Raw genomic sequence first — 24626 nt, 5'->3', positions numbered from 1 at the left:
GAAATGTTTGTTCTTCTCACCCAAGCCTGACCAGTCATGGGTCCAAAGCCTTGAAATCAAGAACATGAATCACTACTCTCTTTCTGTCCATTTATTTCTGTGAATACAAGTGAGAAACTCAGGTAGAAGGGAGGCACCTCTCCTGAGTCCTCCCCAAGGCTTAGAATACAGGGAGTGTCTGCCCCTTGGAGCAGATCAGGTAATAATAATAATAAAAAGGCACACAGCAACAGCATGCAAGCTGGAAAAAGGTCCTTCTCCCTGGGCTTCAGTGCAGCAAAAGTATCTGTGGTCATCAACCCATGGGGAGCAAGAGCCCAGAGTTATTGCTAAGGTTGTGGGATCAGAGCAACCAAAAACTGGGGAGTTATGTGGAGGGGTGAACACTGAGGCCAGCCAAGGCAGCAAGAATGAAGCCCTAGGCCTATAGCACCCCACCTGCATACAGAGCAGGAATAGATCTCTCTGGGGGAGTCAGACCCACAGCAACAAGGGACCACTCACATTCAAGTATGAATGGCAGGGCTCCAATGGGGTAAAGAGAATGAACAGGGGGCAACACAAACTTAGGGAAAGCAGAGGAACAAAATTCCCACCTGGATCACATGGAGTACATATAACTAAATGGAAAGGTGTGTCCCATCTGGCAGAGTTCTGCTTTGGTCCAGCTCTGGAGGGAGCCCAGCCCAGGGCAGACACAGGCACTTTGAATACCTTAGGCTAAAACCAGCACCAACAGCCCAAGCAGCCTCTCTCCCCTGGGACAGCTGAAGGCCAGGTGTGAGGGATACAGAGCAGTTGGGAAGGTGGCTTGGAACTGCAAGACAACAGTCTTTAGGCACTTGGTCTTGCTAATGGGCCCAGACATGGGTTCGGTTGGTCCGAGACACCTTGATCCCACCCACCTCCTAGTTGGCTTTGGCTTTGCCGTTAGAAATGGCACCATTCTCATGAAAGCCATTCTGCTGAGGTTGTGTCATGACCTTGGGGAGACGCTTGCCTCTGGTGTACGAATGGTACCAGAAGTTGGAGAAGAGGAAGAAGAAGATAACGCCGTAAATCCAGATGAGGTGGATGAAGATTGGGTACTGGTAGTCACAGCTGGGCATGAAGTAGTACTGGGAGATGTGGATGGAGACGAGCACAAACTGCAACTGTGAGTGGAGGCAAGAGAAAGTTATGGAGTAAAGAAGGCAGCTATATCCCCTTCCCCTACCCACGGGAGGAAATAGACAGACCTAGGGACAGGTAGTTCAAGCTGGGAGAGGGAAAACACAGAAAGTCTAGCACAGGAAACAATTGCTAAATAAGTTCCTGTAGCTCTTGCCAAGAGAAAGGAAATAAGTCAGACCAATGTCCCAGGCTGGTTGTACCATCCAAAGCTGGGAGTTGTTGGCATGAGTGGCCTGGTCCTTTCCCTTTCCTACTCACCAGTTGAATGGCAGTGATGTGCTTCTTCCACCACAGGTACTTTTGATAAGCAGGCCCTGCAGCTGACAGCGCATAGTAAAAGTACATCACCACATGTACTATCGAGTTCACTAAAGCATGAAATGAGCCCATTCCTCCTGCAGGCCAACAAATAAGAAAAAGATTAAATTCAAATGGTAAAGGAAGAGCTGAGATATGACCAAGTCCTACATAAATATAAGCAAGACCAGAAAGGAATTCTTCTGGAACATCAGGGACCACAAATATGGTGGTAATAGTCAGAGTAAAAGAAGTCAGAAATGTTTGTTATTGTTGTCTTTGGGGGGTTGGGGGAGGGTTCCTAAGCATTTCCAGTTAGTATTCTGTGAAATGCTATTTTGAAGTGCCCACAACAAATTTAGATTTCCAAATGAGCCCCCAGGCCCCAAAAGTTGAGAATCCTTGATATAAAAATTATACAATATTAACCTTTACCATTCTAAAAGCTCTGTACTTTATTCCAAAAGTTAACAATACATCACCATCATCTTTCACCATGCAGAGACTCAAGGTGGCTTACAGATAAAATAGAAACAGCTAAAAGCATAGCTAGGCCCATTAAAAATCAATTAAATGTTAATAAAATTTACACACACACACACACACACACACAGAGAGAGAGAGAGAGAGAGAGAGAGAGAGAGAGAGAGAGAATGAATACATGCCTTCCCTAAATCTCACCTGGGCCAAATTTGGCACCCCACCACCAGCTCCAGGGAAGCACTGAATGGTGGAACACATGCAGGAAGGTCACCTGTTCATTCTTCTTTCTTAGTATGAAGATTACCTGGAAGCAAGAGATAAGAGAGAGACGGGCTTTTCATTTTGGCCAGTGGGCCATTACTCCAGAATGTATAAAAGAGAGGAAGCACCATTGCAGACTCCAAATAGTAACAATCCAATCATCTTCAGTGAGCTAATAAATATCAACTGTACATACTGTAAGAGAAAATGAACAAAAACCACCCTACCCCAATGAAATACCTACTTGTGTTAGTAAAATATAAAGGTTAGTCACCATTAATTTGCACAAATGATCCATGTCAGAATAAGTAGGAATGTCTGACCACATCCAGTAAGTGTTGTTAAGGCCAATACAAATGTGTAGCCATACCCATTTCTGCTCCAAACAAGATACTGTAGGCCTCAAAAAACAAGCACTTACTGTGTCAAGCAGTTCAATGTACTTGGAGAAGATGAAGACCCAGGCTACATGGACCATCTACCAAGAAAGAGCAATGTCAGAAATCCTAGTCATCAAAACATAAAGCTCCACCCTACTTTTCTACCCTCATTTTTTCTTCCTTCTGAACCCCCATATCTCCTCTTGGAGCAATCCCACCACAGAATTGCAACATTTGCCAAGCTTGTGCCTACATTAAAAACAACAACAACAACACTCTCACACATGGGGGAATGTGAGACAAGATATGGGGTTGAAAGAATGAAAGAACTTACCCGAAGGGCCATGGGGCTCTGGGATTGGTCCACAGGGTCACACCTCCAAGTGTAACCAGTCAACCAGCCTGACATAAGGAACTGCAACAAGGAGCCACCATTCAGATATTTCTCAATGATACTACATTCACCAGCTCAGCTTTGTAAGCATACCCACAAAAATTACAAGCCTAAAATTTGTGTTACTAGTTTTATAAGAGGCTAATCAGCCATGTTTCCATGCTCACTGAAGAGAAAGAGAAGCTTCTTCTCTATGGTCAACATTAAAATGCAGGCAATTATCCTATTAGCAGGAAAATTAAATTAAAATAAATAAAATAAAGTAGCTTGCTATCGAACAGGCTGGAGGAGGACAGACAAAGCTGAGGGACAAGCTTTCCTTCCTTAGCAGCCACCACAAATCAAGCAAACCAGCAGTCCATTCATTAATCTGCATAGAATTCCTAGGTCACCAATGGCTACCAAGCTAGTGCTGAAATGGAAAGTTGTACAAGGTACATGTCATACAGCTTCTCTGCCATGCAAATCTCTCTTCTAGGCACTTCTATGAGCAACCATTGAAACAAAACCCTGTGGAATTTTCAGCTGTCACAGCAATCCAAATCCCTTTTGCGCTGTGTTGTGTGTGTGTGTGTGCACGCACACACATACATACTGGAGAGGTGTCCCTTCATCCAGGGCTGCCAGCCTCCATAAGCCACCACCTGCAGAGTAACACCAGTGTCACTGCTGACATGGCGTTCCTCTTTCTGCCCACTGAATGGGCAGGCAGAAGGGCTGCTGGCAGCAGTCTACAGAAAGCACCCAAACAAGGCTTTGCAGGGATGGGGCTGAGACAGCCCTGCTCCTATCATGTGCTAACAGCACTGGGCCCAATCTGGGTCTGATTGCTGCACCAACTCCATGCTGCCACAATATCCTACCCCAACTTCTGTTGCAGCCACCATGCTCAACAATTAGGTGGATGGGGTGCTAGCTCTGCTTCTTCAATAATCCCCACTTGGTTAGGTGGTGTTGTAAATAACTAACTCTCATGTAATTCTGCATACTGACTTATATATACACACACTTTATCTCCCCATATTTATAGTTTTAAAAATCAGCTTATGTATGTAGTTTTGTCCAGCAATGCCCTTGTACATCTAGCTGCTACAATGCAAGTCCAATAGACTTAATTTGTAACTTAACATTTTTAAAGAAGAGGCACTTCTTAAGATAATTCTCCTGACTATTGACCTGAGCAGGTAATGCTACCCCTGCCAGCTTTAAGAAAATGGAATACCAGTAAGCATGATGCACTCCATCACATAAACACTGACAGAGAAAACATATTTACTGGGAAGGGGTTGTGCAATTCCCAATTCACATGTATGTACCATTCTGTATAAAAGGCTACAATGGAGACACTAGACAACTGTTGCATGATTATGGCCAGCTGGTATATTTAAGTAAATTACAGCTAGCAGAAACTTGTACATTGTCTGTTAAGCATAGCCTTGCTACACTTCTAGGTCATCATGTGAACAATTCCTGATAAGAAGAGTGAAAGAGTTTATTCATGGAAATTAGCAGCCTCATAAAAAAAACCACACCCTGCATGAACATTAACACCTTAATGTAACCAGACCAAAGCCCCATTGCACAAGTGGTTTCCGTTGTCAGGATCCATTAGGTGCATCCCACCCCAAAACCTCTTAACCCCATAAAGCTTTACATATGCCAGGGTAGGAAGGAGTTTGAAACAGACACTGGGGATGCACCACAAGCAGTAACAGCAACATCCCACCAATGGAAGCTATAGCTAATCTATCTAGGAGATGCTTACCTCATAGACTATGTAGAGCGACAGAGCTACCATGGAGGAGTTATAGACAATCATGAACTTCCTGAGGTTCAGAGGTTTCCGGTTGGCCATGATGCGTGGCCCCAATGACAGTACAAAGTAGATATAACCCAGCAAGATGCCCGTCATAGGAAAAGGTGAGCCCATAAGTGGATATGAAGAAATCCGTGGGTCTGAAGGGAAAAGTGAACTGTTCAGAGGTATGCACTGTGCCCAACAACACTCCCTCTGTTATTTTATCAGCAGCCCTATGCCTCTAGGGCAGGATAAGTTAAGTGTCACACCGGGACCCTCAAGCTTTTGTTACACCTGGGGCAGGGGAGGTAGCATCTGTAAAGCAGCCAGAAAGTTGACTACTTCTCTTCTTGAGGCCCCAGTGAGTCACTTTGGCTGAGTAAGCCAAACTCACCTGCTTTCTTTATGAAGTCTTGATACATGTTCACCAGTGAGTCCATGGCAACAGTAGTTCAGCTGTTCTGCGCAAGAAAGAAAGAGTGAGTCACACCAATAGTACTTGAATTATCTGCAGGCCCAGTCATACAATGCTTCTACAGCACTGCTCCCCATCCTGCACAGAACTGTCAACTATTTTAATGAAGTAAGCAACCCAATCACTTCCTCTCAGAATCTTCCAACTGCCAACTTGGCCCTCCTCATATGACCAGCTACAGAGCTGAAAAATGAGAGATCACATGATCCTAAACACTTCTTGCTATTAGGCTGTATGATTTTGGGAATTCTGTGCCTCTTGCCCATCTGAGCTCTGCACAAAAAGCATTTGCAGCAAAATGCATGCCTATACAGTGGTGCCTCGCAAGACGAAATTAATCCGTTCCGCGAGTCTCTTCGTCTAGCGGTTTTTTCGTCTTGCGAAGCAACCCTATTAGCGGCTTAGCGCTATTAAAGGCTTAGAGGCTATTAAAGGATTAGTGGCTTAGCGGCTAAAAGGCTATTAGCGGCTTAGTAAAAGGGGGGAGCGGGGAAAAATCGGAACACTTGCAAGACGTTTTCGTCTTGCAAAGCAAGCCCATAGGGAAAATTGTCTTGCGAAGCAGCTCAAAAACGGAAAACCCTTTCGTCTAGTGGGTTTTCCGTCTTGTGAGGCATTCATCTTGCGGGGCACCACTGTACAGATATAGGAATAAACTGTTTAATCAGGCACAAGCATCTCTCTATAACAGCCACTCTTCCCCATCCTACAATTGTAGTTTAGAATCACTCCAAGCACATGCTGTACAAGTCACAAGAACATCCCCAATAATGCTCTGCATGAACTGCAGCACAATGCACCTCCCCCCACTCGGTGCAAAATGATAGGCAGCCCTGGATTACCCAAGAAAAAGGAAACACCTTTTTCAAAATGTTCTTTCACCAGCAGGTACAGAACAAACCTTCTCTGAAGTCATAGATTAGGAAAGCAACACACATGCCAACTAGACTCAAATGGTGAAGGCCAGTTCTGTCATAGAAGCCCTACTTGCCCAGCTTTTAAAAGATTTTAAGGAATTGGCTTGTTGTGCCGATTCACAGAACATCCTCTTGCTTCTGGCCCCATGTAAAAGATGCTTGATTCCTGCACCCCAAGATGGCTACAGGATATTTGCATGGCCAACAGCGCAGCCTCAGCAAAACCCATGTATCAGGTTGCAGAAGATCACATCTGTTATTTCAATTCAGGTCCACTAACACATATGCACACACAAAGCTTGTTGCCCCTAAAGTCTGGAGTAGGTTCAAAGACAGCAAGGAAAGTTTAATGGTCCAACTACAGAAGCTCTAAAAAGTTGAAAGTAGTACAACTGATTGTATGAAAAAAGGAAGGTGATTGCCAAGAACAACTGTCCATGGCATAAGGTCAGTTGCCTGCATCATACAAGGGACTGCAAATTGGAGAGTTCAAAGAACAATTTAAAATAAAAGTGAATAAAGAATAAAAGAAACAAATGTAGGATTATCAAACAGCAATAGCACCTAGAGATTTTTAAAGGTTTTCATTAGAACTTCAGGCTCACTCTTCACTTTGATGTACCCCCACCAAAGAGGAAAAGAAAGGTTGAATGTTTGCCGCTTGAAATTCCATTAGACCCTCTGATCTGCTTATTAGACCCCTATAACCATACAAAATCCAGATTCTACATATCATAATCACTGCAGGATTATTACTGTCAAAGCTTGGAAAAATACCCATAAACCAAGTGAACAATTTATTGTTAGAAAGATATATGAATAGTTAAGACTGATTAAATTAACAATAATTGTAAAGACTTCCTTCTCTATTGCAAAGGAGGTCTGCAGACAGAGGGGGAGGTTCCTCACCAGTGTAGTGTGGCACAGCTCCACTACCATTCCAGCAGTAGGAAGGTCAGAAATTAGGGGGTGGGGGGGAGTTGTGGAGAGACTTCAGACACCGAATCCCAGGCCTTCTCATTTCCCTGATGTAAAGCCAGAGTTACCTCAGCTTCTCCCATTGAAGTCAATAGGGAGAGAAAAGAAATCAAGAGCTCCTCCCACCCCACTTTCCACAGTGTTCGTAGTAAGCTGTCAGGGAATTAAAGGCAATAGTTTTTCCACCATGGACTCCCCACCCTGCCTAACAGAATCAGTGTATGAAGAAGTCAAGCTTATAAGCAGAATAAATGGAAAAGTTAACCCAGGAAGGGCAGTAGCCAACCAGGAACACTCATGTTTACAAGGGGATCATAATAATTTATTTGTTTGTTTAGTCAAATATAAAATGATTGAATGACGCTAGATTTGATTAATCATCTCTAGCCATATTTTCCTATAGTTTCCAAGTTACACCCACAGATGTTCAAGCAGCTAGGGTTCGGTATCTTTTGCTTCTTCAATCCTATACAAATAGTCCAACCAAAGACTCAGGGGGCAAGAAGCAAGTGCTGCAGGAAGCCCAAAAGATACTGACAAGCCTCATAAGCGGGGTCAATAAATTAAGAAAAACTCTAATCAGTTCCTGAAAAATATGTCTCTCTCCCACTTTGCCAACTGACCCAAGTTTGAAAGGTGCTACGAAGGCCTAACACATGCCTGGTAAAACCTAGCTAATCCCCATAATCTTACTAGGTTTACCAAGAGTAAGCCTCAGACACTGGCTGCTAGTGCAGGAAGAGGGAAATAGTACTAAAGTGCACAAAAACCCATCATACAACAGGCATAGCAAGAGAATTAGGGATAACAACATTCTGAGGTAGCTGACCCATTGTTCCTTGCAGAAGCTGAGAGCTAGTAAGCAGGAAAAGCCCAGAGGTAAGAGAAACACATCCCAATAAGCCACAGATTCTATCCTTCACTCCCCTTAAATTGGGAAATCAACCAGGAAGATGAAAGAAAAGCCCTTAATTGCAGCACAGGTAGAAGAATTGTGGTAAGCAAACCATGCCTGATATTGGTAGTTGCTCTTTCCAATCTCCAACATGATAGGTGAGAAGATACTCTAATAGCTGGAAAACGTAGCCAGAGAGGATGGACAAGGAGTTGCAGAGGTGCTTAAGGGGCATTTCTGAATATATTACCCTTACACATCATCTACATGGTTACAATTCAGCACAACCACCTTTATGAGAACCAGGAAGTTCACAGAGCAAAAAGGTCCTGACTATTGTAGAATATGACTCTTGCCTAGGCAATCTAAGCATTCCTCTCAGCACCTGAAGCACACCTCTCAGTACAGTGGTACCTCGGGTTAAGAACTTAATTCGTTCTGGAGGTCCGTTCTTAACCTGAAACTGTTCTTAACCTGAGGTACCACTTTAGCTAATGGGGCCTCCCGCTGCTGCTGCGCCACCCCTGCACAATTTCTGTTCTCATCCTGAAGCAAAATTCTTAATCTGAGGTACTATTTCTGGGTTAGCGGAGTCTGTAACCTGAAGCGTCTGTAACTCAAGGTAGCACTGTATTGTATTTCCCAGAGACAGGAGGTCACAACAACTACCCAGGCACAGCATTCCAAACTATAATCATTTAAAGCATTCCTCTCTCAACAGAGGCTTGCATATGACAGTGATAAGGCAGACTCTGCCCCCAGGCATACAATCCAAAAGAAGTTGTGACACTAAAGGCTCACCCAGGGCAGGATGATTTGAACATATTACGCCAATCCTGGCATGACTGCACAGGCTGCCAGTGAGTTTCCAGGCCCAGTTTCCAGTGAGTTTGAAAGTGCTGGTTTTGACCTACAGTATAAAGTCTTAAATGGTTCAGGACATCAATGCCTCTACGACTGCCTCTCTCCATATGAACTCACCCAGACCCTGAGATCATAATTCAGGGCCCTCCTTTGTGTGCCTACTCCATGAGAGGTCCGGAGGGAGGCAACATAGACCTTTTCTGCAGTGACTCTCCCATCCGTGGAATATTCTCCCAGGGGAAAGCATTCCTCTTCTCCCAATTCTTTGACTAATTAAATTATACAGTCATACCTCAGGTTACAGACGCTTCAGGTTGCGCTTTTTCGGGTTACGGACCGCCGAAACCCAGAAGTACTGGAGTGGGTTACTTCCAGGTTTCAGCAGTCGCACATGCGCAGAAGTGCTAAATCGTGCTTTGCAGATGCGCAGAAGCACCAAATTGCAACCTGTGCATGCGCAGACATGCCACTGTGGGTTGCAGACGCTGCAGGTTGCGAACGTGCATCCCGCTCGGATCACTTTTGCAACCCGAGCATCCACTGTATAAGGCCTTTTAAACTATGGGGGCAGGGTTATTGTTTTTGTTTGTTACTATGTTACATATTTTTCTGTTTTTATATTGTAAACTGCCCTGTGATTCTCTGAAGAAGGGTGGTATATTAATTTAATAAATAAATAAATAAAGGAAAAGAGACTAGAAGAGAAGAGACGAAAAATTCAAGCACCACTTCTTAGTTTTTTTAATTACCAGTCAGAATGGAAAGCTTTCAAGAGGAGGAACCAAACACTGCTTATATCTCAGCAGTGAATGAAGAGACCCTGAAGTACCTTTTAACTTTCTCTCCTTGATGAAATGGGCACTGCTCATTAATATGTTAAAATAGCTAGGTTCTCCTATGCCTTGATGATCGTATGATTGAAGGTTAAGTCCCAAGTCTGGCAGGTCCTAAGCATAGCACCAAGGCTACTGGCTTGCCAAATCAGCAACGCACAAAGATGATGCAGGAATTGCTGTTTTTCCTCTATCCTATATTGGCCCAACCTGCTCAGCCTGTTTGGGAGAAGGAGTGAATTCAGCTCGGCACCCGCTCACACAGCAGCAGCCCAGCCCCACTGTAGCCTTAAGAGCAGCTGTTTTGTATAGTCAGACAGAAAATACAGCACAGTCTTCCTTATCCCTTGAGTAAATGGTGAAATGCAGGGGAGACTGCAAAAATCTCAGAAGCCCGTTACCATACAAAATATGGCCATATTGTATTGTCCAAGTACCATCCACCTCAGTCCACTACATAACCAAGTTATCAGGTCAGACTGGAAGGACAGCCAAGGTAGGAATCCGCCCCAACTGCATTCTGGCAGGTTGCTGTGAGGGGTCTTAAAACAGAATCCCAACCAGGGCCTGGGGGAGAGAAGTGCTTCAGTTGAGATAATCCTCCTACTCAGTAAAAAATCCTCCTACTCTCAAAAAAACAAAGCAAGTGAGATGATCAAAGAGCAAGGGTCAGCACACCATCAAGGAGGATGGGAATCATCCCTCTGAGCTGTGACTACAAATGCAAGGGATCATGGCTATAATTCAACAGGAATTATATCCACCATGTGCTTCCCAGTGGGAATCCACAAAGATTAAGTAGACACACACATTGGGATTAAGTTCATTTGTGTCTCCACTTGTGCTGCTGCAAATTTTCATATGTGGATTCCAGCTCCACCCACCTCTGCAAACAGGGGCCTCGCAACCCTCTGATACATCCCGTCAGGCCCATAGCTTTGTTGCATCTCCAACCCACAGACGTTCCATAGCCAACAACACAAAGCCCTGCACCCACATTAGTGTCTTGTATAGAAGTGTTGTGCCTGGTACTGCCACCCACATGGGAGCAGGGAGGAATCTCTCAATAGCATATTGATGCAGAGATGGGGGAGGGAACTGGAATGTTCCTATGATTGGCCTGCCAAGGGGCTGCACAAATATCCAGAGCAATAGGGAAAAGGCAGCCCTGGAAAAGCAACACTGACACAGAGAGTTGTCAAAAGCCCACATATTACTCCTATAAATCCTAATGATCAATCTGGTCACTAAACACACATCTGCCATTGAACAAGCCCAATCATATATCCCAAAGGCTGATACCTCTGTTTAATAGCAAGGCATTTCTTAGAATAAGCCCTTAAGAGACTTCCCTTAGTTCTCTAACGTGTTGCAGGCTGTGTTAAAAATCCAAACAGGCTATAGAAAGGGGCCACAAGAGGTCCAGACAGCCATAGTAAACTACAAAAATACTTTAAGGTCAAAAGATAATTGCAGTGGCCATTTGGGAGGCCTGAAGGTTGCAAGGCAGGAGTATGTGTGGCTCAGTTGTCTATTCAAGCCCCATGCCCCTTTGAGATTTAACATGCCACTACAGTGGACCCTCTGGATATGAATTTAATTTGTTCCGGGGGTCCGTGCGCACCCCGAAAAATCCATATCCAGAGGTGCTGCTTCTGCGCACACGCGCAGTGCGACAGAGCACTTCTGCACATGCGTGAGCGGCGAAACCCGGAAAAATACTTCCAGATTTGCCGCTTTCGCAACCCAAAGTTTATGTTGCTCAAGAGTAACATAACCCAAGGGTCTACTGTACTTATTAGCAAGACATGGCTCCCCACTATGTACACCAAAGGAGGCAGACAAACCTTATGACATTGGAAATATACACCTCCTTAAGCAGCTATCTGGCTCATATTAGTGGTTCCCAGATAGACACACTCAGGAACCAAGCCTACAAAAATTTATTTACGAAGGAGACAGAAATGCATTTACTGAAGACTTTCCAGACCCCAATTTCTCATACAACTCTCCCAATCTTCTTATTACTCTGAAAAACCTCCAACAGATTTACATCCCAAGGCTCAGGAGGTCATCCTAACCTCAAAATGTAACATATCCTATGGGAATCTTGAACTAAAATTAAAATTGATATATTTACTAAATAAATCAAAATTACTTCCAATGGAGGCCACCATTCAGCACTCCTGGGTCACGCCATGCATTTCTCCTTCACCATTTTCAGGCATGACTTTCCCTCTCCAGCCTGGTCATTATAATTTTGGCTAGTATTCACAGCCTTTTAGGAATAGGATACTATTATTTTGTACTCTCCAACTCAGTGAAAAGTTGCAAGGTCATACCTAAAGGAAAGTTATTGTTCTCATCAATTATCAGGGGGAATTCCCAAGCACAAACAGGAATAAGTAGCATTGGCTCTACCAGCAGAAGCCGATCAAGGTTGCTTTCACCTCAAGAGTCCTAGATCACTACGGTACCTCCACTAGTTCTCCACCTTGATATGGCAGCCACTTGTAACTATACTCTCTCTCCTCCTCCCAGCTAGAACTCATGGACAATGTCAATAATTAAAGTCACATGCGTTTCCCGGGTGATAATCCAGGCTTGGTTTAGACAGAGATCTTGCCTGCCCTAAGGCAAAATTATTCAGAGAAACTAACTGCTGCTGAGCAGTTCAAACTCTTATAGTCTTGAGAGCCAAGCTGTACGTAAATAAGCCTCTCTACTTAATAATGTTTCAGATAAGGAGCGAGAACAGGCAAATGCCACAAAACATGCCTCTTTCCCTCCATACACAAATATCCATTATGGAAGGGATGGGGAATCTGAGGTCCTCCAGTGCTGCAGTAGGAAACAGACTAGCTAGAATACTGTAGGCAGATGAAAGTTAACACACATCCAAAGTCAAACTCATTATAGACCTCCAGGTGAAATAAAGTAGGCCCATGACTCAGGGATAGCCTCTGATGGGGTGATCTTGTAACATGAATCATCCATGAGTCTGCTTGATGAGAATGCATGATCATGGTAACCAGGCCCCAAAGCCGCATATTAAGATTGCCATATGTCCTCTTTTTCCAGGACACATACTCTTTTATGGGTATGTAAAATGAGAGCCATCATAGCGATCGATAGTTAAAAGTAGAAGTCAGTAATGTGTCCCCTTTTTTGATCTTCAAAATATGGCAAGCCTAATAGCAGACTGGAGAGAGAAAAATCCCAGCCATCAATAAATTTTACACTAGCACAGAGAAAATATATTTTCGAGTCCTGCTTCCTAGTGTCCCCAGTCATGTTATGTTTCTTCTAGATAGCAATGCAGACATGGGCAGTAGCAAGACTGGCCCTAGACCAAATGGCACTACAGGAGCAACTCTGGCTCCTTTCCTCCTTATTCATTCATACCTTTCTATTGCATATGTAGCTCATTTCATGACTTTATAGTATACTTTACATGCATAAATTAGTTTCTAAAAAGATGCTAGAATCTGTAAATCATATTCATGTTATATGAACCATTTACTATTTGTTTCAGCCAGTGTTAAAAACTAAAGATATATAAGCTAGGTGCCAAATGGCTCCTTAAACCAAGCTTGCAACTGCCAAAATGGAATGTCTAGTTGCCATTTTGGGGCAAGAGGCTCTAAAGTCTTATCTTTCAAACAATGGACTGTGATTGGTTCGTAAAGAAAAGTCGCTTGATCCAGGGACAGTCCACATATATTGGCCTATTCCAAGTTCTTTTTTTTAATGGTGACTGCTTCTGCTCAGGCTGCACAGAAAAAGCATTTGGTTCCAGAAACTCATTCCGATTGTGCAGATAAAATGTAACTGATAGAATTCTAAAGGGGGGGGGGGGGTATTAGTGTGTGAAATAGTGTGCGAAGTCCAGATCCAATGATTCCCCAGGCATTCACCTCCAGATGGTGATGTCAGGTGCCACAGAAGGGTGGGAAAGCTTCAGCTGCCCACTACTTTCTCTCCAAGTCCATTGCCACGGTGGGAGGGGGGAGGTATTTCAAAATCAAATGAGCACCTAAGTCAGGCATAGGCAAACTTGGCCCTCCAGATGTTTTAGGACTACAGCTCCCATTATCCCTGATCTAACTGCACCACCACTATATACAGGTGAACTCGGAAAATTAGAATATTGTGGAAAAGTTCATTTATTTCAGTAATTCAACTTAAAAGGTGAAACTAATATATGAGATAGACTCATGACATGCTACTTTAATTTTATATACATAATTTTACCCACCCAGCCTCAATTTAATCAGTTTCACCAGAGACTGCAGGTAGGGTGGGGACAGCAAATGGTGGCGGCCAAGTTAGATTGATACCTATTATTTTAAATGCAAGCTTGATTTTGATTTAACTTCTCTTCCCAGCAGCAAAATTTGTTAATATGGCGCCCTGAGCAAGGACAAAATTTGGTCACACACACACCCTGCCCCATATTTCATATTTTCACAATAATTCCTTCTGGTACAGTTGCTTTTTTAATGAATCTTCTCAGTTAAATACCCATATAAATAAATGTATTGCTATTAATATTATACTGTGCCCCCCTTGGCTTGGTGCCTTGTGCAGGGGAACTACATGCACTACTCTAAATCCAGTGCAGCTCTTTCCACAGAATTGGAGTTACGCTTCTCTGACCCAAGTACAGTGGTACCTCTAATTATGAACTTAATTCGTTCTGGAGGTCCATTCTTAACCTGAAACCGTTCTTAACCTGAGGTACCACTTTAGCTAATGGGGCCTCCCGCTGCCACTGCACGATTTCTGTTCTGATCCTAAGGTAAAGTTCTTAACCCGATGTACTACTTCCGGGTTAACGGAGTCTGTAACCCAAAGTGTTTGTAACCCGAGATGTTTGTAACCCAAGGTACTACTGTAAGGTGTTGGTCCAGCATGGCAGTGTGCCAGTAACAGCAGCATTCCCCACAAGTACATTCCATGCACTCACCTAGAACACTGAAGACAGGCAAGGCAGAAAGCCAATAAGGAAAGAATCGCCACGTCTGGAAGGAAGCTGCTACAGACATGTAGAGATAAAACCTATACCATACATGCAACACCAAACCAGCCTAGCTATGTAGCTAGCTGTGTTCTATTGTGAATCAGGGTGAGTGGCAGAAAGTCTAGTAACCCAAAAGAGATAGCATATTCAGTGTGACATTTATAAATATACAGCAAGTCATAATAAAGTCAATGGTAGGGTTTATATTACTGCACTTTGGATTTAGACATATTGTCTCTAATTGGCCTGGTGCAGTTACTGATATAATCACATTTTCATTTTTCTTGACAAACTGGGAAGAGGTGCTCCTTTAAGTCTTTAAATTCTGGCAGGTTATTACAGTGGTGCCTCGCAAGACGAACGCCTCGCAAAACGAAAAACTCGCAAGACGAAAGAGTTTTCCGTTTTTGAGTCGTTCCGCAAGAGAATTTCCCTATGGGCTTGCTTCGCAAGAAGAAGGAAATCTCCGGGGACCTCTTTTAAAATGCTGGCGGTTGGGAGCAAAGACTTTCACCCACCGCCGGCCTTCAGAAGAGGTCCTGGACCCGAGACAGATCGCCCGAGACAGCGGAGAAGTCTTTGCTCCCCCCCCCCCCCGGCCTTCCCGGGACAGCGGAGACTTCTCCGCTGTCTCGGGCGATCTTAAAATGCTGGCGGGCGGCAGTGAAGCCTTCGCTGCCGCCCGCCAACATTTTAAAATTGCCCCAGGACAGCGGAGGCTTCGCTGCTGCCCGCCAGCATTTTAAAATCGCCCCGGGACAGCGGAGGCTTCGCTGCCGCCCGCCAGCATTTTAAAATCGCCCTGGGATTGATTTTCAATGCATTCCTATGGGAAACCGTGCTTCACAAGACGAAAAACTCGCAAGAAGAAAAAACTTGCGGAACGAATTAATTTCGTCTTGCGAGGCACCACTGTACAAGAATTCTGTAACTAAGAAACACTGCCCAATTTTTAAATTTTTGCTGCTCCCTCCTAGTTTCTTTTAGATTGTAAGTCTGAGGGCAGAGACTGTTTTGTCACTTCTAAACTACTATCCAGGGAGTCTTTTTTTATTACTAAAATGCAATATAAGAATGCTTTACATAAATAATTATTATCTACATAGTACAGTGGACCCTCAGGTTACGTTACCTTTGGGTAACGTAACTTTCGGGTTATGAACGCAGCAAACCCAGAAGTGTATACTTCCGGGTTTCACCTCGCATGTATGCGCAGAAGCACTCCGCGTGCCTCGCACACAAGCACACAATTGCGCTGCGCGTGTTTTCGGGGTGTGAATGGACCTCCAGAACGAATTAAATTTGTATCCGGAGGATCCACTGTAGTTCTAACTTTACATAATTTCTATTCTAAATATGCAAGATCTGACCAAGTCTTTGGAGCTGATGTGGCATTTATCTCTGGTCTCACCCATAGGTTTCCTGGAGGTTGCCAATGCCACGGCAGCATTTTAACCCTACACAGCCAGAAACAAACCTAGAATCATATAACTGAAGAGTTGGAAGGTACACCAAGCGTCATCTAATCCAGGCATAGGCAAACTTGGCCCTCCAGATGCTTTGGGACTACAACTCCCATTATCCCTAGCTAACAGGACCAGTGGTCAGGGATGATGGGAGTTGTAGTCCCAAAGCATCTGGAGGGCCGAGTTTGCCTATGCCTGTTCTGGTCCAACCCCTTGTGTTGCAGGAACAGAGTTTGGGCTCACAGGTAGGGTTTGAAGTAAGCTCTTCTCCCACCAACAGCCTCCCAGAGGTGTTGGGAAGGGCTGTAGGTCAGTGGTATTGAGCAACTGATTTGCATGCCAACTCCACCCGAGTGGTTCAAATCTCTACTCACTTCACTGGGCACCATTGGGCGAGTCACCATCTCTTAGCCTAACCAACCCTGCAGGGTTTTGTGAGAGTTAAAAGGAGGACTATGCATACCACCTTGAGCTCCTCAGAGGAAAAGGTGGGCTATAAATCAATAAAATTAGTAAGTGTTGATGCTGCACCCACCTGTCTCATTCATACAGCACATTGTTCAAATGTGTCCATGAAACAATCTAGGGTGCCCACCTAAATCAGTGTCTTGAGTAAAGGTGTCCTGGGTAGCAAGCAAGTGGATGCCTCAGAATTGCTGCAGGCCACTAAGTTTACCAGCCAGTGTGCATGCATTTTATGAAACAATTAAAGGGGGGGGGGACTGCTAGGAGGTTTTGGAGGATTAGAAGGAAAAAATACATAGGATGCTCCCTCCTGAGTCAGACTACTGGTCCATCTAGCTCAGTACTGTCTACACTGACTGGCAGCAGCTCCTCAAGGTTTCAGATAGGGGTCTACCTGGAGATGCTGCCAGAGGTTGAATCTGGGACCTTCTGCATGCAAAGCAGATGCTCTCCCACTGAGCTATGGCCCCTCCCTTAAAAATAATGCAAGATTCTGGTTCTCATGGCTTCAAATTAAAGGCTGGTTTAAATAGCGACACAGAAAGCTGCCTAATGCCTTATATATAGGATGAGCTCTACTGAGTCAGACACATTGATCCATCTAGCTCAGGAGTGTCAACACTGACAGGCAGCAATGGCTCTCCAGTTTCAGGCAAGGAGGGTGACACCTCTAGCCCTACCTGGACTGAACTTGGAACCATCTGGAAGCAGCTACTCTGCCAGGGAGCTACTTCCCTTCCCAAAAAATCAAAGCTCCACCAGACAGGGAGAGAACAGACATCCTAGCAGGGCTCAGGAGCTCTCCTGGATGGGAGCAAGACATGGTGAAGAGGGTGGCCTAATGATGACACCTTTCTCTTCCAATGAGTATACAGGGTCTCCAACACCAGGCAGGGGTTATACCGTATTTACTCGGATCTAATGCACCATCGAATCTAATACGCGCCTCATTTTTCAGAACCTTGAAATCATAAAAAGTACTTGCTGGCAAATGTAAATGAGTCATCTAATCTAATACACACCTTAATTTTCGCAACATACATAATTTGGCCAATGAAGCTGAGCATTAGATTCAAGTACATACTGTATTTTTACAGTGTATGCTAGGATAAAATATTTTAAGATACGCAATCGCAAAGCTTGCTTTTGAAATTCAACTCCAATCTAACAAGAGTTTCACATGTAAGCAGATCAGGGAGCTTGCATGCATTCTTCTAAACTAGATGCAACATGTTGTCTCGCACATCTTTATCAAAAAAAAATTATTATCAAAAAGCACCTGTCTGGTGCTTTTAAATGCCTCCAGCTGCTTGGTAGCCACTGAAGAAGCCATCAGCCTTCCCCTGCAGATGTAAGAGGAAAGGGCTTGCTCAGCAGAGCATACATTTTGCATGCAAAATGTCTCAGGTCCAATTCCTGAAATCTCCAAGTAGGATTGAAGCCCTGAAAAGCCATTGTCAGTCAGTGTAGTGAACTAGATGGACCTATGTTCCTATTAACTTGTGGCCTTTCCTTGCCAGAAGATCTAAGGCCTATACCCTGTGACACTCTGGAAGGGTTTAACAGGGGACGACCATTTATTTAACTGTGCATTTAAGTGGAATGGAGATCTTTAGCGTGTGCGTGTGTGTGTGCGTGCGTGCGCGCGCACACACACACACACACAAAACCACTGCTGTCTTCTCTCATCTTCAGAGGTTTAAAGACCTCAATGCAAATCTTTAAAAATGTAGCATAAGCACTAATAACTGGGAAACACTGGTCTGCGAGTTCTCCAGTTGAAGAACAGCCTTTACCAAGGGTGTCACGAACTTTGAAGAAGCACAAACTCAGGGCAAAACCGAGAAACAAGCTAAGAGGAAGGCAAATTTGGCAAACCCTCACCACGATTGCCTCCCACCCGGAAACCTATGTCCCCATTGTGGAAGGACGTGTGGATCCGGAATTTTCCTCCAGTCACTTACAGACTCACTGTAAGACTGTGTTCATGGAAGACAATCTTACTCAGCTACAAGTGGTCACCAAAGAAGAAGACATCTTCAGTATTCCTATTTTGCAAGTATAGGGCCTGTTTTGGAGCAGATGCTACTTGGCATGCACTAACTGAGCAGGAAAAGAGCTACCAGAGCCAGGGTTAAGCAGTCAACTATTTCTCTACTTACTACAAGGCATCCACTAACTGCTTTCCATTGTGTTTTAAATAATAGTTACAGGGAATGATGTAAGAGAGTAAGACACAAGATCTCAGGTGTTGCAGGACACAGCAGGAACATTTTTAAGCTACAAGGCAAGAAGAACTGTTATGCCTAAAAATAAGTTTGATTCTTTTTTTAAAAAAAAAAGTCATGATTTTGAATACCATAGAATACATGTTAAAAATCACAATTGCCAAGATTCTTAGAAGGTTGATGCTGGCACCTAATCTTTGAAGCACCAATTTCATCAGATGATCACCTCCCCAAGATGGCATCCAAGGCACCAAGCTATTGAGTGACATCACACTGTGCGCCTGTGGTGTGGCTTGTCAGATCTACGAAAAGTAACTAAAAGCAGTTAGTAATCTCCTGGGTTTGAAAGATCTTCAGAATGCAATTTTTTGCTGTATAAACACAAATACTGTAAATGCTTATTTAATCCTGTTACGCTTACTTCTTTGGAACAAGGTTTGGGTGGAGGCTGTATAGGGTAACTAGAAAACTACTCCATTGGAAGTAAGGGGAAGGGAAGGGTACGCTCACAAGTTATACCCATCACTTATCTTCCTCTCCTAAGTGAATGAGGGCTGTAAACTGCTCTACCTACACCTTATTCTTATTTCCATCCCCAATTTATGTAATTAGCTACATAGTAGTTTGTGCAACAGGATCACAAGAGGGGATGGATTTGTGGCGCAACTGGTTTCTCTTACAGAATCAGCTTAATTTCATTCTTGCAGGTGCAACTAGTTCCATCATCTCTGGAACCAAATTTGACGACAAAGCATGAATGCTAAAAGGATAGGCAAATGTTTAAGAGAGAAGAAGCAGAAGTGACAGAGATTAGCAAAACTCAGCTACAGAAACCCCAAACAGAAGTCTCGATTCCCACATTACGGTAACTTGCCTTGCCACTTTCACCCTGTACTACAGTTCCTGTGCTTTTTAGGTAAGCTAAAACCTCACCCTTCAGAGGCATCCGAAGCCTCGCTCAAACCTGGAGGCGACCTAAAGGCCTCCTTTTGGCCTCTACCACAGCAACCGACCCCAAGGTTTAGCCTTCCGCAAGAACGAGCGCGGAGCCCCTCGAAACTACCCTGCAGCGCTTACATCCCTCTCGCCGCTGAGGCTTGGCGGCCGCTCCTGGGGAAAATTATTTCCCTTCCTCGTTCCACCCCGAAGGCAGGCGCTGCTGTCTCTGGGGAAAGGCGGGAGGGAAGCTTCCTTGGCCCACGGCCGGGGGAGCTAAGCAAGCGGCGCTCCTGCCTCTCTTGAGGCCCAGGAGTTACTCCTGTCAAAAGTTGCCTCTGTCAGGCGCCGCTAACCAAAAGGAAGGAAGCCGCTTTCCCTGTCGGCTCTGCGAAACCGCAGAGAAAAGGGCTGCCGGGCGCGGCTCTCTGCCGTCCCGACGCCTGGCAGGCGAAGCGCCGGGGCCCGAGCAAACAGGGCGTGGCTGGCTGGCAGGCAACGGAGGAAGGCAGAAGCGCGTGAAGCCGGACACCGGTCCCCGGCCCCTTCGGGACTCGGGAGATGCCCCCTCAGCGCCCTCCCTCAGCCTCCGTCGGAGAGCGGCCCGACGACTCACCCGCCTGATGACGAGGAGAGAACCGGCGCGTCCCTGAGAGCTGCTTGCACGGCTACTATTTCCTCCTCTGAAGACCCGCTTCGGAGTCACCCCAGAGTTAAAGGGGGCCGCCCCGAGCGCTCCGCTGCCGGTGATTGGCAGAGCGGCGCTGACTACAAGCTACCTCACTGAGGAGGAGCCAGTCGTCTTGCTCGCCCCGTAGGAAGGCGCGCTCGCCGGGTGGAGAGGCCGCCAAGCTGGAGGGCGGAGGTGGTTGGTTGGAGGGAGGGAGGGAGAGGACTTTGAGGCCTCACTCTCGCCCTCGGATTTGGCTGCAGGCGCTCCCCGAGGGCCAGAGCGTGCTTAGTGCACTTGTTGCAGAACTACTGAGCGCTGCTGGCAGGGCTGCTCCTCCTGCACCCGCTGCACCCGCTTCAAGGTCCTGGAGTCCTACTCGCTTCCTTGGGGCGAGAGCTACGCTAGGTGTGACGCACGCTACTAACTCAAGTGACTCGTTTTTTTGGTTGTTTTTTTAAAAATAAATATCAGGAAGGAAACGGAGGACTCTTAGAGCAGGGCAGCAAAAGAGGAGCGATTACCCCCGCCCCGCCCGGCCACCAGGCCGTGGTCTTCTCCCGGTAGAGAAGCTTTCTTTGGCAACATTTACTCCCACTAAAATGAGAGGCCCCAGCTATCTCCTAAGCCTTCGTAAAAAAATAAAACATGAGGAAAACAAAAGAAGGCAAACACCCCCCCCCCCAAGAAGCGACACGATTTGATTTATTATTATTATTAATCAGTAACACTTTTCTAGATGAGATGTTTTGTGGCACATCATAACAAAACGTGATACAAGTTATGAAACTTTTTAAAATGCCTAAAAATCATCAAGGGTCTAAATCTGAGGAGCCCTGTTGAGCTCAAAGTCCGTAGGACCCCCTCTGATCAGCCATGATCTGGATGGAGCTTGCTAACAACTCCTGGGGGTTTTTTTTTTAAGCAACATTTTCATCATTTTAACTGTTAAAGTTTTTTATCCCACCTTTCCATCTCTAAAGAATGTCCAGGGCAGTCAACATTCATACTTTAAGAATAAGTTTGATGATTCAACCAAGTGAAAAACAGTAGCACTGCACCAAATATTTGTTGTTGTTTAGTCGTGTCTGACTCTTCGTGACCCCATGGACTAGAGCACGCCAGGCACTCCTGTCTTCGCCCCAAATATACCCAGGCACAAACCATTTATTGGCAAAGTGAAAAACCTGCAAGAACAAAAACATCTTCAAAGAATAATATCAAGGAGAAGGGCCAGTCAGATCTCATTGGGCAGAGAGTCCTACCAGCTGGATATTTGCAGTGGAAAAGACCCTTTCACACATATCAACTGTAAATCTACAGAGGAAACGTCCAGTAGATTCCACAAAACTTACTTCAATAATTTGGCCAGTTAGAGGCACAGGAAAAAGAATCAAACAGCCTGTGTCTAACGTTTACAGATGCAAGTTCCAGCTCCCACATGAAGTATATGTTGACAGGTAATGTTCAGTTTGGGTCGCAGGTGGCGCTGTGGGTTAAACAGAGCTTAGGACTTGCCGATCAGAAGGTCGGCGGTTCGAATCCCTGCGACGGGGTGAGCTCCTGTTGCTGGGTCCCTGTTCCTGCCAACCTAGCAGTTCGAAAGCACAACAAAGTACAAGTAGATAAATAGGTACCGTTCCGGCGGGAAGGTAAACGCCGTTTCTGTGCACTGCTCTGATTCGCCAGAAGCGGCTTAGTCATGCTGGCCACATGACCCGGAAGCTGTACGCCGGCTCCCTCGGGCAATAAAGTGGGATGAGCGCCGCAACCCCAGAGTCGACCACGACTGGACCTAATGGTCAGGGGTTCCTTTACCTTTTTAATGTTCAGTTTAAAAACATAGTTGACTCTGCAGTTGCTGAAAATACACAACTTGATTGCAAATTCCCTTTCTTTGCACTCATCTCTTTACGGGCCCAATGATGTTTGAATCCTCCATTCAATATTGTTAATAGGAACACCATAGAAATAGAAACTTGCAGAGCCTCCTTATAATTAAAGCATGATAGCACAACAATAGAACTAATATTACAACAAAATAAGATCACATATTGGAGTATAAAAGGAAAAGGTAAAACCATTATCCAGCTAAAATAAACAAAAAGGAGTAGACAATCTTTTTGGCCTTGAGGGCCACATGCAGTTATATATTGGGAACCATTCATTCACATCTACGTGAAAGAACAATTTTGCCTACATTGGGAACTCTGGGGAGTGGAGGATTTAACTGCACTCCCAGTGTCGAAAAAACGTTGCCTCTACACTGCTTGATAGACCGCACAGAAAGCAGCCAGGGCTGCATACGGCCTGCAGGTTGGCCAAATGTGAGCTAAAGACCAAAAACAATCATGCAGCAGAGTGAAAAATAATCAGCTGATTAGGTCAAAGTCCTGCCAGAAGAACAATGTATACTAGTGAAAAGCCATTAGAGGGGTTTAAATAGGCCTCCAGGAAGACAACCCTTAGCACATTCCTAAGAAATTTACCTAAGATGGTGGGATGCAGAGAAGATCATCTCCAGAAGAACTTAATATATGGGCAGGTTTATATTGGAGAAGATGGTTCTCCAAGTAACCTGGTCCTAAGCCACTTAGGACTTTAAAGGTAATTAGTACTTTGAACTGTTCCGAAAACAAATATTTTGTATTTTTATGTGGTGAACCGCCCTGTGATCTTTGAAGGAAGGGCGGTTTCCAAATTTAATAAAATGAATGAATAAATAAAAGAGATCCCACACATGGGTTCCCTTTTGAATGTTAAAGTTGAAACATCATTTATGCATCACGTTGTCAGCATTTGCTGCACCAAAAGCCACAGTAAGTGGGGCACTTGGCTGATCACTCTCACCCTGTAAGGTAAACAATGCATAGTTATAAATTTTGAAGATTGAACTCATCTTCCAACTTATATGATGAAAATATTGACTATCCTCCACTACCACCCCATATTAACCACAAGCAAGTAGGCATAAAGCAGATCTAACAATAAAGATACATTGTCCTGCTAAATGGTGAAGATAACCGTACCATACTTCTGAAACTGATAAGATATCGAACAAGTGATTGATATAACTCACTACTTGGCAGGACAGTACAAACAACCAGTGATAATGTCCACACTGGTACTACTTGGTAAATGATTATTTATATTCACTCACTATTTATTCTGAAGGCAATCTCAACGAAACACCAAGTGAGTATACAAAGTTGTAAGTGGGACAGGGGGAGGAGAGGGGGAGAGAGGTTAAATATGCTCTCTGTTCCTGTTTTTGAAAATGCAAATAATAATAAACACATTTTAAAAAGTAAATAAAAACCATGTGAGTAAACTGCCAGTCTCTGTCATAAATCCAGGGAACAACAGAATTGACTCCTACACTCGGACACAGTCCCAGGGTCTGGTTTGCACAAGAGCAGGATTAAACTAACCAGCTTTCACACTGACACAATTCAGGATGCTATCTCCTCTGTCACGTATATTCTGACATTATGGACAAGAACTGAAAACTAAAAACATATTCTCATTTATCACTGTCACCAACCTTTTTGGGATCTGGGGGCACACATGGAATTTGAAAAAGATGTCAACAATGCCAGTCACAAAATGGCTGCTGCCAGGGGGTGTTGCCTAACACAAAATGGCTGCCACCTCCAAAAGAATAGAAAAAGAAAAGCTTCAGGAACATAAAATGGTTCAAATAAAGAAAATCTATTCAATTCTGTTGTCGCTTACAATAAAAGTTTGAAAAAAGTATTGGTTATTATGTTGTCTATTGCTTGTGTGCTGCTATAGATTACAACTAAAAATAAAAGATAACTGAATCTAGAAATAATTTTGAATTACTATAGCTAGCCCATGGTCACCAGTAAACAGACATAATTTCTGATGGCTGGAAAGTTTCTTGGTTTGGTTTTTTTTGTTTGTTTGCTTTGCTCTTTTTATGGTATAGAAAAGAACATAACTACAAGAAAAAACACAAACTTTTTTTTTTAACTCACGAGAGTAGTAATTCATCAATATTAGCCCAGACTAGTGTGATGTCTCTGCCTTTGCACTATGGTCTCCCTGCCCCCAAGCAAATTGGGAG

General features: G+C 44.4%; 1 protein-coding gene across 3 annotated transcripts; it reads right to left on the bottom strand.

The window, feature by feature from the left end:
• Positions 1–76: 76 nt before the first annotated feature.
• On the bottom strand, positions 77–24164 carry ELOVL1 (ELOVL fatty acid elongase 1). Of its 3 annotated transcripts, none has more exons than XM_082228937.1 (8): positions 24081–24164; positions 5181–5247; positions 4754–4944; positions 2929–3009; positions 2636–2692; positions 2152–2257; positions 1432–1568; positions 77–1154 (listed from the first exon to the last, which is right to left on the bottom strand). In XM_082228937.1, the coding sequence occupies exons 2-8, from the start codon at positions 5224–5226 to the stop codon at positions 909–911; spliced, it is 864 nt and encodes a 287-aa protein (XP_082085063.1). In that variant the 5' UTR covers positions 5227–5247; positions 24081–24164; the 3' UTR covers positions 77–908. The 3 variants fall into 3 exon arrangements, with proteins under 3 accessions (XP_082085063.1, XP_082085062.1, XP_082085064.1); XM_082228936.1 differs by lacking the exon at positions 24081–24164 and adding an exon at positions 20483–20637; XM_082228938.1 differs by lacking the exon at positions 24081–24164 and adding an exon at positions 20483–20630 and having other exon boundaries at positions 5181–5242.
• Between the last annotated feature and the right edge of the window lie 462 nt (positions 24165–24626).

The sequence above is a fragment of the Podarcis vaucheri genome (assembly GCF_965113315.1).
Source record: "Podarcis vaucheri genome assembly, chromosome: 6".
Classification (NCBI taxonomy): Eukaryota; Metazoa; Chordata; class Lepidosauria; order Squamata; family Lacertidae; genus Podarcis; species Podarcis vaucheri.
The sequence above is the reverse complement of the archived record's forward strand: the minus strand, read 5'-3'. Positions and strand labels throughout refer to the sequence as shown.